Source organism: Maylandia zebra, linkage group LG7 (genome assembly GCF_041146795.1).
Source record: "Maylandia zebra isolate NMK-2024a linkage group LG7, Mzebra_GT3a, whole genome shotgun sequence".
Classification (NCBI taxonomy): domain Eukaryota; kingdom Metazoa; phylum Chordata; class Actinopteri; order Cichliformes; family Cichlidae; genus Maylandia; species Maylandia zebra.
The window spans coordinates 14,154,971-14,170,710 of NC_135173.1; the positions used below are offsets into that span (position 1 = coordinate 14,154,971).

Here is a 15,740-nt window from a genome sequence, read left to right on the forward strand (position 1 = left end):
TTTACCCACAGCACTGGGGCAAAACTAAATCATATTCACATCTGCAACCATTAGTCACCAAAACATCCTGAACATGTGAAACTTCTGCCAGCTCTGAATCCAGGAGACAAATTTCCTGTAATCACTTCAATAGCTCCTCTTTCGCACTCTAGTTAAACGAGCTATGGATTCGACTTAGTCACATATATGCTGTAGGTTTTATGAAAAGTGGAAAGGTACGTCATTTCAGGTGGTGATATTTTATTGGAACATTTCTTTCCTTTTTTTTGACTTATCACTTAAATTGTAAATAATGCCACTATTTATGTATTTATTTTCATCCATTATTAGAACAGATTGAGAAAAGTGACAGTGAGATAGAAGAAAGTTAAAGTAGGCTCACTGTGGTTACATGCACTTTAGCACTAACCCAACACCCTGACACACTTTATGGCATCTGTGGCTTTATACTTACTGCTTATTTTGGAGGTGAAAAAAAAAATCAACAAAATATGGCGAGGGTTGTTTGTATCTCCAAAAATGTTCATTTTTAATGCTCTTCAGCTCAAAATCTCTGTGCATTTCTAACATTAGATAACTCTAAACACCTCTCTTAGCCTTAATAGGGCTTTGACTGTCATGTAAGCATGGAAATGCTAAAAACTGGAGGAAGATATACTGATATTATTTGTCATCTTTTTAACCGTCAGCTAGGCAATACAGGCAGCTACTCTGAGGTGACAAAAAGCTCCCAGTGGTTTGGATTTCCAGTAGATCTCTGACCTGCTCACTGTTTATAACCCAGTCAGACCTGTCAGGTGGAGATCTGGTAAATGTTTGCCATTGTCCTAAGACATTGCAAAACCTACTTAGATTTATGTTTTTATCTCACGTTTTAGCACACTGAATCTATGTATAATGAAATGTGCTATCTTAATAAAATTACCTGAGCTATTTATTAAGTTTTTTAAAATTTACAGCTGTATCCTGACATATTCAGTATCTGTTCGAGGTTATAGATACAAATTGTGAAACACACACTGCCATGAACAGTACAAAGCAGTTGAAATTAGCATAACAAGAACAAGAATTACAAGATCGGCTGCGCGTGACACGGGTGTGGGTGTGGGCACCGCAGATCATTTTGTGCCGAGGGCAGATAACAGAACGCATTTTTATTTTTCTTTCCTATGTAGGCCTCGTATCTTCTCTTCTATCTTTTGATTACAGTTTTTTTTCTTTACAATTCGTTGGAGGATTGCTGCTCATTAGCCCTCAAAGCTGGCTGCTCATCTGATCACACACCGCCACCTAGCGGCCCACAGAGCCGCTACACTCCACCCCAACCAGCAAACCAACCACGTCATCCTCGGAGCTGAACTACATGTCCCATGCTCCTCTGTCAAAGAAACGGACAGTCATGTGGATGGAAACAGGAGTGGGCATCCGCTGTGCTGCAAGAAGAAGAAACTTCGAGGAAAGATGCACGAAGAGGAGGATGGCAGCGAGGCGCACTCCTGCACGGCTTCGCGATTCGTGAACTCCAGGTCCGTGGATGTGGCCGACATCGAGGGAGCGAAGGAGCAGGCCTCCAAACTGTGTGGCTACTTGAACAAACTGTCCGGCAAGGGGCCCTTGAGGGGGTACAAGCCGAAGTGGTTTGTGTATGATCCGAGGAAATGCTATTTGTATTACTTCAAGTCTCCCCAGGATGCCCTGCCGCTCGGACACATCGAAATATGCGATGCGTGTTTCAGCTACGATTTGGACGGGGAAGAGGGTCAGTTTGAGATCCGCACGGCCGACAAAGAGTTTCTACTTAAGGTAGGAACTTTTCTTTCTTTCATTAAACGTGTGTTGACAGCATTGCAACGAGGTCTGCTTTTCATGTCATTTGTCACTTCCTTTCTCGTTTGGAAAAGGCAGACACGCCCTTCTCTTCTTTCCTTTAAAGAAAACAGATTTAGACTCAGCTGTTTTTAGGCAACAAAGTACATATTTCTGCTCGGCAACAACGTGATCTGATGCGATTCTGACGCGATCAGAAGAAGAAAATCCGTTTGTTTGTTTTTTAAAAGACAAATCAATTTCTCGCACAAACCAAGCGCTTAATCAGCGCATTCTTCCAGCTGATTGCCTGCAAACACCGTCAGTCTTCTGTTTTGTGTTTAGACATTTTTACACAGGAGCTCATCTGCCTTCACGGGTCACAGCATCTCATGTGACGGTGTCCTGGTGCTGTCATATGACTGTGACGGGTTCAGCACCAAGACAGGTGCCTCTGGTTTCACTCAGTCAGTTCTAGTCTGTCTTATTATTTTTTTAAGTGTCTATGCTTAATACCAAGAGAGAGAGAGCTGGAACTGAGACTGAAACCAGTGTCTGTGCTCATTCACATGACAGATCCTAATAGTGTCAAGTTGTCCTCATTTTCCCTTTCCATTTGTCGCTGCCTTGATTTCCTCATGGAGATGCCTTTTAAAATGTCATCTCGCTCACTTTGCTGTCTTTAAAATGGCGTGCTTAAAGATTTCAAAGATCTAAAGTCTAATTGAGTGTGCGTTTGTGTCCTTCTAGGCTCCCAGTAAGCAGGTGATGCACTACTGGCTGCAGCAGTTGCAGCAGAAACGTTGGGAGTACAGTAACATGCGAGGCTCTGGTCAGAGAGACAGCTGGAGCTCCCCGACGCTGGCCTATCCTCACACCGGCCTTGTAGGCAAAGATAATGGTAGGCAGGTTCGCACGCACTCACACATACAGTGGATATGTTATCAGTCGGTCATTTCATCATATCCGGGCAACAACTGAAAGTTTACACAAGCGCTACAAATCACAAGAGTCTCGCGTATTTTGTTACCAAGTTTCTGCAGGAAAGTGTTCGAGTGTTTCGAAAGGGTAAAAGTTCAGATTGACATCATTCGGCTTGTGTTTTGTTTTAAGCAGAAAGCCCTTCGAGCTGTGAAGCAAAGGCGCTGGTATCGTAACCTCACGTCTAAACAAATATAAAGTAGGCAGTCAAGTAATGGTCTGTGACAAAAATGATATGTTTATTTGTTTTCCAATTTTTTTTAAATATAAATTGTTGAGAGGAGAACAACCAGACTCATTTGAACTGATGGGAAGGGAACAGTAACAGAAGAAAAGTATGCAGACGAGGGTCTTTCACTTCACAGCATGTCAGATTGACAGGGTCAGAATTTGTCATAAACACCATGAAAGCATGGTGTCATCTTGCCTTATGTCAGTACAGCTTGCTGCAGGTGGCGTTAATAAAAACTGAGCATTGTTTATACTCAGGAAAGCCTTCCTGAGCATTGTTCCTGAGCATTTCCATCCCTTTATTACCGCAGCAGCCATCAGAACACAGTCACCGATGCTGGCTTCCAGTTTGATTGTGTGACATGTCTCAAAGCTCGCATCATGCAAAGCTGATGATTTAAGCGTTTGAATGGTCTTGAAGATCTCAGTGAGTGCTCAAACGGCCACAGTCACCAGATCTCAATCCAACAGAGCACCTTTAGGATGCGCTGTAACGGGAGATTTGCATCATGTGTGCGCAGTAATTGTGTGATGCTATCATGTCAGCATGGACCAGAATCTCTGAGGAATGTTTCTTGTTGTTATGTAGCTCCAGAAGCAACATGGTGGCCAGCGTGGTCCTAGCAAGGTGTACCTAATTCAGTAGCCAATGACTGTATACGCCAGTGCTGATATGTTTGAATGAGTATCTGTTGGACTCTACATAAAATATGAATCTCATTTGTTATCCAGCAGAAGTGGAAAAGAAAATATGTACATCCATATCTGTGGCTAATAAAGGACTTTAATGAGGACACAAGCATTTTTAAGCCTGTTTACATTTGCAAACAGGGATTCTTCTGCATGCTTTGTGATTAGCTGAGTGAAACGACCTGTGAATCCTTTTCCTGTCCATGTCTTTCTTTCCCAGAATGTTCTCGGTGCACATCTGTCTTCAAAAGCCACAAACGCCTTGGTTATCACCGCTTATCAGTGCTGTTGTCGCCGTGTTTCGTCTAACCCTCCGCGACTTCTTGATTTCTCTGACGATTCGGAATGAACACTCTTTTGTTCCTTGTTCTCGTATTCATTTGCGTTTTGCTTTTCGGTCTCGCCTTGAACCTGCTCGGTGCAGTGAAGTGCACGAGAGAGCTGTGAGATCAGCGATGTCTGGCGTCAGCTGAAACGATCCCTCGAGCTGTGTTTTTATGTCGCACTTTTTATAGCGAAAGACTAACATGCCCGGGCTTAGCAAGTCTAAGTAAGTGTCGACTTTTGAAGCTCTAAAAGGAAACCGTGCTGCAACGTTCAGAAGTAGACATAGTAACACATGATAAAGACATAATAAATTAGACATATAAAGGACGTTGGTTTTTATTTTCATTCTTGGAGATGCCACTTCAAAGACTTCAAAGATTTTATCAGAGCCACGCGAGTCTGATCATAGGTGCGTGGCGCTGGCTGCACTACATGTTGTTGGCCACAGTCTGTGTGTGAAGTCTCACAGCATTATTAATATCACTACCTCGATGATTTAAAGCCAGATGTGGCATGGGTCGATGAGAAATGGAGGCCTGCCGCACACTCATATGGAAGTGATTTGTCACTCGCAAGGTAGGCCAGCGCATCCGCTGCTTAATCATCCTTTTTATTTTTTAGTCTAAGTAGAAGCATAATATATGAAAACGATGCAGTATTCATTGAAGCTTAACAACTAGAGCCTGACATCATGAACTCATCAGGAAAGTGTTTACTGAAGTCACAGACAAAGGAAGCAGAAAGAGGTGTTTTCCCACAGACAGACTTCATTTTTCCAAGTATGACTCAGACACCCCCTGCTGGCAGTTTAAACCACTTCTGCAGTAGCATCACTTTTTATGACACATCTAACAAATAAAAAAAGCTTCTTTTTACTAATTAATTTCATGTTAAGAAGGGGGTTGGTGGTCTGAGAAAGAAGTAATCGTTAGAAAGCAGGTATTAACTTGCATAGGTTTCACCCGGCTGTGCATCTTGTTCTTGGGAAGTCAGTCTTTGGTGTCATTTTGATTTGATTTTTGTTTCGTTAGAACAGATAATTAAGTTCTTTTGGTCTTTTTTTTTTTTTCTCAGATGCTTTCAGCTTTGAGAAGCCATGTGAAACCATGGAGAAGGTCCGCAGTGATTTCTCCATGGACGACGAAACAGAGGGCGCTGGAATGGTGGGAGCCCAGACAGCCAGAGGGCCCTCCACGAACCCCCTCAATTTCTCCCTGAAAAACCTTGGCATGGAGCTCAGGTAAGTGTAACGAAAGCTTTCCAGGAAATAATCTGTACGCAAGTATACAGCTCTATAAAATCTTGTTCTTTTTTTTTTTTTTTTTTAAGGTCGCCGCCAAACAGGCACGACTAGTTTGTCTGCTGTGTTGAGCAAAGAAAGCACTTCTTAGTTCATCCAGACACTGGTTGCAGTAGAGGAAATGGTTACATCCATGGTTCACTTGTTTTTCTAGTATGCAACCATCAGCAGTTCCCCTTTTTGAGATGTACAACACATCTATTGAAAAGAGGCAACATGCTGCAATCCTAAAAATGTGACATGTAGACTGGAGTTTGCTTTGTATGTGTCCCTTATTAAGGGAGTCTTGGAGTCCCAGAGTTTCACTGCTCCTAAACCCACACCACGGTGCCTTTTATACACAGTTCTTACCTGTCAGAACTCCTTAGTACTTATCGCCCCAGGAGATCTTTGAGGTCAGCCGATCTGATGCTTTTAGATGTTCCCAGGTATAAATTAAAGACAAAGGGAGAGAGGGCGTTTGCTGTGGCTGCACCCAGACTGTGGAACAGTTTACCTCCTCACGTCAGATTCTCCAAAAGCCTAGAAACTTTTAAAACTGCTCTTAAAACTCACCTCTTTTCATTGGCTTTTAGAAAGGTTTAATTTATTTGTTTATTTATTTTTTTATTTGATCAGCGAGGTGTTTTACGAAATTGTGTTCTATTGTATTTTTATCTGTATTTACTGTACAGCACTTTGGTCAGCCTTGGTTGTTTTTAAATGTGCTCTATAAATAAACTTGACTTGACTTGACAGTAACAAAGGTATCAGTATAGTAGCTGCCTGATATGTGACTGAATCTACGAGAATTGCAGCTCTCGGAGCTAGAAACCCCTCCCCCCGATTAGAAAAGAAGTGGCTTTAGAATACTCCAGTACTGTGACGTTAACTGCTTTTGTCACGTTTATACCCATAAAGTTTGAGAAAAGCACGAGCGCTCTTTAGTCACTTTGGTTTTGCCAGGTGGAAGTCAGAAACGTGTGGTTTAAACACATCCGATATCTATAAAAATATATATAGAGAGCTGATGTGTGAGGTAGACTTGCGCTTCATTGTGTTGCATACAGCAGAAACAGTTGTTGACATGTTGCAATGGTGAGGTGTGAAAAACAAGTTTGACACCATTAGCTTTACTTTTTCCTCTAAATGTTAGCTTCTTGCAAAAATGCCTTTGTGTTTATTATCTTTGTTTTTTCTCTGTTTGTCCAACGCTGCAATCCCGTCGGCCTTTTGCAGCAGCATCAGTTTTCCTCTGTGGTTCATCGTAGATCTCTGTGGATTTGTCACTTTTCATACCGTGTTTTCTTTAATCTCTAAAGACCCCCCTCCCCTTTTTTTTTTGTTGCAATGAAATGTGTGAGAAACCTGTGAAATAAAAAAAATATCTCCTGATTTCTGTCAGGAACTCCATGTCTCACCTGCGTGGGGGACGACGCAGCGTGTTTTACACTAGCAACAGTCCCTCGGAGGAATGGGAGCTCGTGGATCCGCCAAAGGACTTTACTGAACAGAAACATCATCTGGACACACACAGACGTACGTCCACTCCCACCCACCCTTCTGCCAGGGTTTAATACTCATCCTCAGCGTACATTTCTCCCGAGGGTCACAGATAACAGCTGATGAACTTGTGTTTTCCCTCAGATTCCTTTGGATCGGCGTTTACCTTTGATTTTGTGCGCAACCCCTCGCGGCCTAAGAAGCTTTTGCTGGGCTCTGGAAAGTTAGGCCGCAGTGCCGAAAGCTCGCCGGTGGAATGTAACGGCAGCAAGTCTTTGGAAATGCAGCTTCGCCTCCAGAGCCAGCAGCAGCAGGAAGAACTGAGTCGCTTGCAGCAGGAAGAGGCTAAACTCAAGGAAGAGCTGGCCACCCAGAAGGTATAGTTGGATCTCTTCTACTACTGTTATTTATAACAGCATAACACATGTCTATGGATTGGATCGGATAAAAATGTAATATTCTGTTTCTACTGAAAGTGAATGATCCCTGTTTGTAGTGTCTGTTATACACCACAAGCCTAGGTTTGTGGTGTCTGACCAAGTGCCTTGGTATAATACTGATACTCTCACTATTACAAGAAGTCAGCAAATGATTAGTCATGTTTTAGCAAGAAGCAAAGAAACAGCAGACAGCATTCACAGCTGTCGCACTCCTTCTCTTTATTTTCTGTTCTCTTTTTTCCCCCCTCTATTTTAAGGTTGGCTGATTGGTCAAAACCGCTGTGACTAGGCAGAAGAGTGAATACTTACTTAGTGAATACCTTTTTTTACCTCTGTGCTTTACTTCCTGGTCAAAAGATTGATAGTTGTTTTCCTATGAAATCTGTACCAGGAGCATGATAACGAAAAAAAGTGTAACAAATTGATGTTTTCTGTAAATAATAGGGCTGCCACAAACGATTATTTTGATAGTCGACTAGTCACTGATTATTTTTGTGATTAGTCGACTAATCAGATCGTGCATCCATTGGGTGTAAAACATATAGCTTATTGCACCAGCAGCATCTGCTCTTATATAACTATCATTAGCTTACAGCTTTAAGTGTTTAAGGTATGTGCTAACTAAAGATAAAGATAATAGTTTATTAAATTTTAATGAAATTTGCACATTGTTTCAGTGAAGTTTAATAAACTCCTTGCTATCTAAAATATAACGGGACACCGGAGTATATTCTCCAGCATCTCACACTTCTGATAATCAGTCTGCTTGACGTTTATTCAGCTGTGTAAAAACTACAACTTTAATCTCAGCCAAACCGATTTACTCAGGAATAAATAAAATACTAAAAAAAAGCCAAACAATAACATTTTTAAGTTATCTAAATGACTTATATATGTCTAACCTGAGTAGCGAAAGACAGGGGTGGGTTTGAAAACAATTAGCCGGGAGTCCGGTGTTCTCACCGTGCTAGTGACCTAGCCCCCGGCTAGCTATCGAGCTAGTGGGTAACAGACGTCTCCGAAAACGTCGGAGCGCTTTTGAAAATATGTGGTGTCTTGATAAACTGAGCGGATATTTTTGAGGTTTACACAGTTACATTCTCGTCTTAAAATATGTTAAACGTTTATTTTGTGACCCAGAAAGAATAATAAGAGTAATATTAAAACTAACTAGCTGCCGCCATTGTTGGAAACTGAGCTGGGCTGCGCTATGAATTCTGGAACAGAGGAAAATCACTATTGGCTGTCCTAAAAGTCGCAAGAAGTCGCTAAATGACGTTATCGCCTAATTTACATAATTGGTCATGCTAATCTAATTGTAACCTATGTTGTTGGAGAGAGAAATAACATCGTGGAAGAGACATAAAGTGAGTAAAAAACGTCCTAAATGCATTTAGAGTTTATTTAGAACTACAAGTTAAATTTCTTTTAGCAATTATTGTTTTTTTTAATGTCACAATTCCAACCCTGCTCCTTTACCCGGGCTTGGATCGGAAAAAGTGACTCGAAATAGGCACTCTGGTGGAGTTACTTGGTGTGTGTGTTTATAAGTAGTTTTAAACCTTGTGATCCACAAAACAGCATAAGAGTAAAAGAAGAACTGACTGCGTTACAGCACCCGCTGCTTTTTGAGAGTAAAAGCCATACGCGCTTTCACGTCGCTAAGGGGTCTGAAAACTCTCTAAATATAGCGACAAAGTCGCTAAGTTGGCAACACTGGCACAGAGCTACTTCTTCTTCTTCGGGGTTTAACGGCAGCTGGCATCCTTGTAAATGCAGTGCTGCCATCTTCTGTTTTAGTCCGTTATTACACTCTTAAGTCCCACTACTTATTCCTGTGTCTTTTGTGATCTTACAACGCTTCAAACGACGCGTCGACTATTAAATCAGTCGTCGACGATTTTGATAGTTGACGTAATCGTGACTAGTCGACTAATCGTGGCAGCCCTAGTAAATAATATACCATGCTTAATTTACAGTAATGATGTGTTATCATCCAGGAGCTGGTAAGGCTACTGCAGCAGACTTTAAGGACCTCCCAGAGCGAAAGGCCCACCGGGTGCCGTCCAGCTCCGTCTCCAGATTCGTCAGCAGCCTCAGACCAGACCCGAACTTCAGTACCAACTCAGGAAGAAGTTGCACAGCTGGAGGATCTGCTTAAGGAACGAGATGGTCAGATTCAGTCCATGTGCGGTCACATGGAGCGTCTCGCCCTGGAGAAGGAGAGTCTGCAAAAAGAGCTGAAGAGCCTGAAACTTAAGGTGGGGGAGATAAACGACCAGCTTGGAATGATGATGGAGACCATCCAGGCGAAGGATGAGATCATCATGAAGCTGTCACAGGAAAACTCCGAGCACAGCGGAAATGCAAACGACGCTGGATCACCACCACCTCACAAAGAGCTGCAGGAGCTGAGCATCCTCAAGGTAGAGATGGCAACACTTTAAATAAGATTCAAGTTATCTTGATCTTAAACTGCCATCAACATTGATTTTCTTTTTTCTGTAGCTTTTGAAATTCTGCCTGAACATCTTGACACCCCGTCTGTCTTATTATTCACCTTCAGGACAGTCTTCAAGGCTACAAATCCCAGAACAAGTTCCTGAACAAAGAGATCCTGGAGCTGACGGTGTTGCGCAGAAATGCAGAGAGTCGAGAAAAGGCTTTAGAAGCAAAGGTACTCTCTTGTGTTTTATATTTAATGGTGCATTATCCTGTTAATAGAAACAGGAAGTTTGAGTAGGTTTAGGGGAAGTCCAGTGTGAAGCTCAGCTGGTGCTTCTAAAACGTAATTTAAATTTAAAGCTGAGACTTTATTTTGCCCTCTTTTCCACAGTGCACTGCGCTTGAGGCCAAGCTGTGTCAGGTGGAGAGTAAGTACTTGGTTCTGCTTCAAGAGGTGAAGAACCCGGTATGTTCGTCTTCAGAGCAGAGCCCAGCCCGGGAGGTCATCTCCAGATTGTTAGAAGATGCACTGCAGGGCGAGAACACAGACCAGCAGGAGCACACGATCTTCAAACCAAACACTGTCAGGTATGTGCCGAAAGCCTCGTTAACAGATGCTTTGGAGGTGATTTGAAAAGAAATTACTTAAAAACGGCTACTTGATCAGAGTTTTAGGGATGGAAAAAGAGAAATCTTGAGTTTTGATAAGAGGTTGCGAGAGCCCACACGTCTGGTTTCCGGCATTTATAGCAGATATGAAAATAAATGGCCAAATGTAGGTGTTGTTAGCTCAGCTACGTGCCATACTCAGTGCTGTGGCTTACTAAAAAAATTCCACTGTCAATCATACGAGGGTCAAAAGTAGCAGATCTTTATTTAATAATGTTGAGCAGTTATAGCATTTCTACCAGAGCCAGCACCATACCAATTCATCAGAGGACGCACTGCTTTTTTTTTAATTTTTTTGGTTGTTGTTGTTGTTGTTTTTATTGAAAGAGAAAATAAACTGCACTAAGAGTCCCTACGCATGTTTTTTGACTGTGAGAACGAGTTCTGCTAATCTGTATTTCAGTTTCTGAATTCTTTGCAAGCCCAGGCATGCCCTTTTTGGCTCATCAAAAATGTATTTACACATTCTGGAAACCGCTCAGTGATGTAAACATGCAGAAGCCAGGATGTGAACATGTTACTGTTGCAGCTTTGAGCGGCTTTCGGAATTCACCCGCATCACTGATGAATTGTCTCTCTGTCTTGATGCAATGCTAGCGAGTATGACGTGTACGGCTTCAAGACCGTCCCCGAGGAGGAGGAAGAGGAGGAGAAGCTGATCGCAAAGGTGAGGGCCTTGGAGCTGAAGTCCCTGTCCATGACGGATCAGGAGGTTTCCGTCGGGGTCAAGTGGGAGAACTTTCTGTCCAGCACCATGAACAGAGACCTGGTTCACTCCCCTGAGCTAAAGGCCCTGATTCGTTGTGGCGTGCCACATGGGCACCGCTCCAAGGTGTGGCGCTGGTGTGTTTCTTTCCACGTGAAGAAGTTTCGTGACCACTTGCCCCCAGACTATTATGACACCTTATTAAACGTAGCAAGGGAGAAGCCCAACCCGGCCTCGAAGCAGATCGAGTTGGACTTGCTGCGTACTTTGCCCAACAACAAGCACTATGCCTCTCCGAGTGCAGGCGGCATCCAAAAACTCAGGAACGTCCTGCTGGCTTTCTCATGGAGGAATCCAGATATCGGCTACTGTCAAGGACTGAACAGGTACTAGAGCTTGAGTGTGTACTTTCTTTCTGTCTCTCTTTTTCTGGCTTGTAACCATTAACCTTTTTCTTGCATGTTATTTCTTCAGGCTGGCAGCAATTGCCTTGCTCTATTTAGATCAAGAGGATGCTTTTTGGACCCTTATAGCTATTGTGGAGGTCTTCATGCCAAGAGACTATTACACTAAGACTCTCCTTGGCTCACAGGTAACAAAAAAACAGTTGAATTTTATTGTACCATGAGACAAGAAGGGACAAGGTACTGCTTATTTATTAGATTTGACAAACCTCCCTGGTGTCAGTGATATCATATTCACGTGACTGCTGTTGATGACTTACAGAGCAGGAATGCAGACATCAGCAGTCTTTGTTTTTCTGTCTGTCTGCTAAATTTGACCACCTTAGAAAATCAAGCCCTGGTTTGATTCGTACAGGTTGACCAGCGTGTGTTCAAGGATCTGATGAGCGAGAAGCTACCGCGGCTACACGCCCACTTTGAGCAGCACAAAGTCGATTTTTCCCTCATTACGTTTAACTGGTTCCTGGTGGTGTTTGTGGACAGTGTGGTGAGCGACATCCTCTTCAAGATCTGGGATGCGTTTCTGTTTGAAGGACCAAAGGTAAGAGGCTTGATTCTGCTCTCATAAACCTGAATTCTAGCCTCAGCAGGAAACTGTTTTAAAGTTAATGACTAACCGGTGACGAGAGATCACTTCTCAAGCTACGTGCCGGCACACAACCGTGCATGTTTGCCAGATGGATCCAATTGCACGCTATTAAACGAATTATTTATTGCCACCAAGGAACCAAAATTCTTTAGTTTAATAAATCGTTATTTTTTGTGTACGCAAGCTAAATTTTAACCCCACTCTACACCCCTACAAAGTTTTGTATTTTTTCTAAACTTTTCAGCTTAATGACATGCAAAAAAAGGTAAAAAGGTAAAAAAAAAAAAAGAAAACGCATGCAATAACCGATTTTGACGTAGCATCCCCTTATAGAATTTTTAAGGGAAGCATTTTAGCAAACTTGTTAAAGCAAAAATGTGCCCTATTGTGTGTTGATTGAACGATACAAGTTAAAACACTAAAGCTGTCGAGCCTAACTCTTAACAGAAACCTGATATGAACCCAGTCAAACAAAACTGCCTCAGATTAAGGCGGTATTGACTATATTTGGAGGACCTGCTTAGGGAACAGAAGAAAGGTCAGATGTTCCTGAGTAAATATTTTCATGCTACAGTCACACAGGACTTTACGCCATTTTTCTCCACAGATCATATTCCGCTTTGCTCTTGCGCTCTTCAAGTACAAAGAAGAGGAGTTTTTGAAGTTGCAGGACTCCACAGCCATCTTCAAATATCTCAGATACTTCACACGCACGATCCTGGATTCAAGGTACAGTAGCTGCACTGTTTTCGTATTTCCAGTCCTGTGAAAGAATGAAGTTTCTGTGGACAGAGTATCTGCATCACCTTGAAACAGCTTCCCGGGTCTCCCTGAACTGTAGCTAAATTGTACGATCACATCACCCACAGTGTATCGGCTTTGTGCCTGTGCAAACTTCATTTCTCACACTGCAGGTGTTGCAGCAGCTCTGTGAGACGGTGCTTGAGCACAGCCATGGTTTGGACTAAATGCGGCATGCTGAGATGCAGTTGTTAAATAGATTGCTATAGGTAGCAGCCCTTACATTTAAAATTGCACTGTGCATGCTTGTTTTATACCATTTTATTGGTCAGACTCTGTTTTGGAGCTAGCCTCAAGTGGCCATTTTTGGAGCTGTAATAATAACCTACCTATTAATAAAGTTTTATGTATCAGCTCCAGTGGTGTATGCTTGATGCTGAAAGAAGGATGCATGGGTTTACTAAATTTCAAAGACATAAAAAAAAATCCAGGCTCACAGGATTATGCTGTTTTTCTTTCTTCTAAAAAAATATCTTCCAGGAAGCTGATGAGCGTTGCCTTTGTGGACATGAACCCATTCCCCATGAGGCAAATCCAAAATCGGCGCGCCTTCCACCTGGAGAAAGTCCGTCTCGAGCTGACGGAGCTGGAAGCGATCCGACAGACCTTCCTCAGGGAGCGAGAGACGAGTCAGGATAGAAGGAGCTTTGTCAGCGACGACGAGGAGGAAAACTGACCTCGGACTTGTCGCATTTCTAGGCTGAGTGGCTAAAGCACGGAGACAAAGAGATCATCTCCGCAGAGCGCCGCTGTTCTGCAGTGATGAACGGAGCGCTTTTCCCACACCTAATCGTTGGAGTTGGTCTCTGCATCAGAGCTGGAACTATCAACTTTATACGTTTTAAGCAACAACCACATCAAAAGAACTTAATGTCACAAGCCCGAAAGGGCCTATCAGTATTATCAGTATTCCTGCCATTTCTTTTTTAATTAAATCTTGTAAATCCTCTGTTTTCTGTACGCTTACGTGTTCATGCAATGGCCAAAACAACCTGCAGCACAAATCAGTATTTTCAAACAAATGGCTGCGATCCATTTCCTTTTTATAGCTGACTTTTAAATGTGTTGAAGGATTATTGTGTCATTCATTTGTGCTGTCATCTTCTACACTCACACAATTTTTCCCTCCACTAAATTGCCACTGAGACGTGCGTGCACACAAATCACTTATGCTGAAATGAAAACGTTGCTGAAACTTAGGTCTTAAGGCCTTCAAGCGTGTATGTAACATTTCCAGTTGTAGTTTCCTTCAAGGGATGCGTCAAAAGCCACATTTCCATGGTATTATCAGTTCTAGAAAGAGCATCTGGAACTTGCTGAGCAGCAGTGCACTTTCTATAAGCCATCAAACTAACGTGAGCCAGTATTGTCTGTTTTTTAAGCATTATCAGTTCATTTTTATTTGGGAGGTTTTTATTGGCTATCGATTTTGCTATTCGTGTTGTTTAAAGTAGTTTAGGAACTGTTCACGTTCTCACAAAGACATATCTAGAAAGTCCAAACTGTATTGCACTGGATTTAATCAGTTGAGTATCTGGTATTGGCAGGATCGGTTAATCCATTCACGCTGTTGTGGGTTACTCAGTTTTTGCATGCTCTTGGTTTTTCTGTGTTTGTGTTACATGTTTAAATGGTCCAGTTTCCTTGTGCGCAATTTGTTTTTATTTGAGATTTTTCTGAGCCGCTGGTGTAAATGCTGATTGTAATTGCATTTGTTGTCCTCAGTGTGGCAGTGTGACATTGGTTTACCTGGTATTTACGCTTGGCTCACAGGTACCCTACTCGCAGTTTGACTGCACTTGAAGTGGCTGTAAAGTCATGATGATTGTTGTATTAAAAGAAAAAAAAAATGGAAATATGATGTTAAATATATGAGGGAAGCTCTTCACCGTATTGCCAAATATCTCTTCCATTTTCATAATCGGGTACTTTAAAGTTTCCTCTTCACTGGGATCTCCTGTTTCTTACAGCAGCGTGGAGGAAAGCTGATATTCCAAGCTTCAAACGCTGTTTATATTTGATCAATCAGCTGTTAAGTGAAACTTTTCAGTCTCCTTAAATGGGATTTTGTGCACTGATGTGTTGTTTACACCCTGCTCGAGTTTTAGTTTTAGATTGTCTTGAGGTGTTTACAGAAACAAGAGATCTGCTGTCAGTTGCAGCTTTGTCAGCTGATCCCATCCCCACTGTTCACCTGATCCAATGAACAAATGGCAACAACAACAAAAAAATATTTTGATAATCAAATGAAAAAGAAGCATATAGTTGTATTTCTTCCTTTGTGAGAGCAGGTCTCTCACAAAGATCTTGATTGGTTTACAGTTAAACTTGCTTTTTTTAATATATAAATGTCCACACATTGTCAGAAGGCTCATACAGTAAGATTTTATGTTTACTCAGTTTCTCTTTTAAGGCTAGTGCCCCCCCCCCTCACAGAATAAGCTACATTTAAAAGTCTTCTCTTTTTTAACTTTACTTTGTTTCTTTTCTGTGTTGCTTTTCCCAGAATTGTATTGCACAATTTTATTGGTAGTATGACTTCCGAATATCATATCAGCACTTCACCTTTTTGTATGCATATCTCTCATCTTGCTCATTGTTAGCCTGTTTCACCTAATGATGCAACAAAAAAGTTTGTAATATTAGTTCAATAAACAATTTGCTGGCTGAATGTGTTGATGTGAATTTCCTAATTCAAATGCTCGTTCAGACACGTCTGTTAGGACGCACCGAGCAGTTATCCGAGCTATCTTTACTGACAGCCTGCCACGCTCGCGCTGCAGTTTCATAATAGAGCCATCAGAGGGAG

At 42.1% G+C, this 15,740-nt stretch overlaps 1 protein-coding gene across 1 annotated transcript; it reads left to right on the forward strand.

The window, feature by feature from the left end:
- The first annotated feature begins 1,307 nt into the window (after positions 1 to 1,307).
- On the forward strand, positions 1,308 to 15,602 carry tbc1d2b (TBC1 domain family, member 2B). The gene is made up of 13 exons (XM_004553118.3): positions 1,308 to 1,803; positions 2,557 to 2,707; positions 5,110 to 5,275; positions 6,720 to 6,853; positions 6,962 to 7,194; positions 9,258 to 9,683; positions 9,824 to 9,934; positions 10,094 to 10,290; positions 10,969 to 11,463; positions 11,552 to 11,669; positions 11,897 to 12,082; positions 12,738 to 12,859; positions 13,412 to 15,602. Exons 1-13 carry the CDS (start codon positions 1,462 to 1,464, stop codon positions 13,605 to 13,607), a joined length of 2,877 nt encoding a protein of 958 aa, XP_004553175.1. The 5' UTR covers positions 1,308 to 1,461; the 3' UTR covers positions 13,608 to 15,602.
- The last annotated feature ends 138 nt before the right edge of the window (positions 15,603 to 15,740 follow it).

Bases quoted from the DNA above. Each gene is read 5' to 3' on its own strand.
- tbc1d2b (XM_004553118.3), top strand. From the start codon at position 1,462: ATGCACGAAGAGGAGGATGGCAGCGAGGCGCACTCCTGCACGGCTTCG. The intron at 2,708-5,109 runs GTAGGCAGGTTC...TTTTTTTCTCAG, and splicing joins CCTTGTAGGCAAAGATAATG to ATGCTTTCAGCTTTGAGAAG. The intron at 10,291-10,968 runs GTATGTGCCGAA...ATGCAATGCTAG, and splicing joins TTCAAACCAAACACTGTCAG to CGAGTATGACGTGTACGGCT.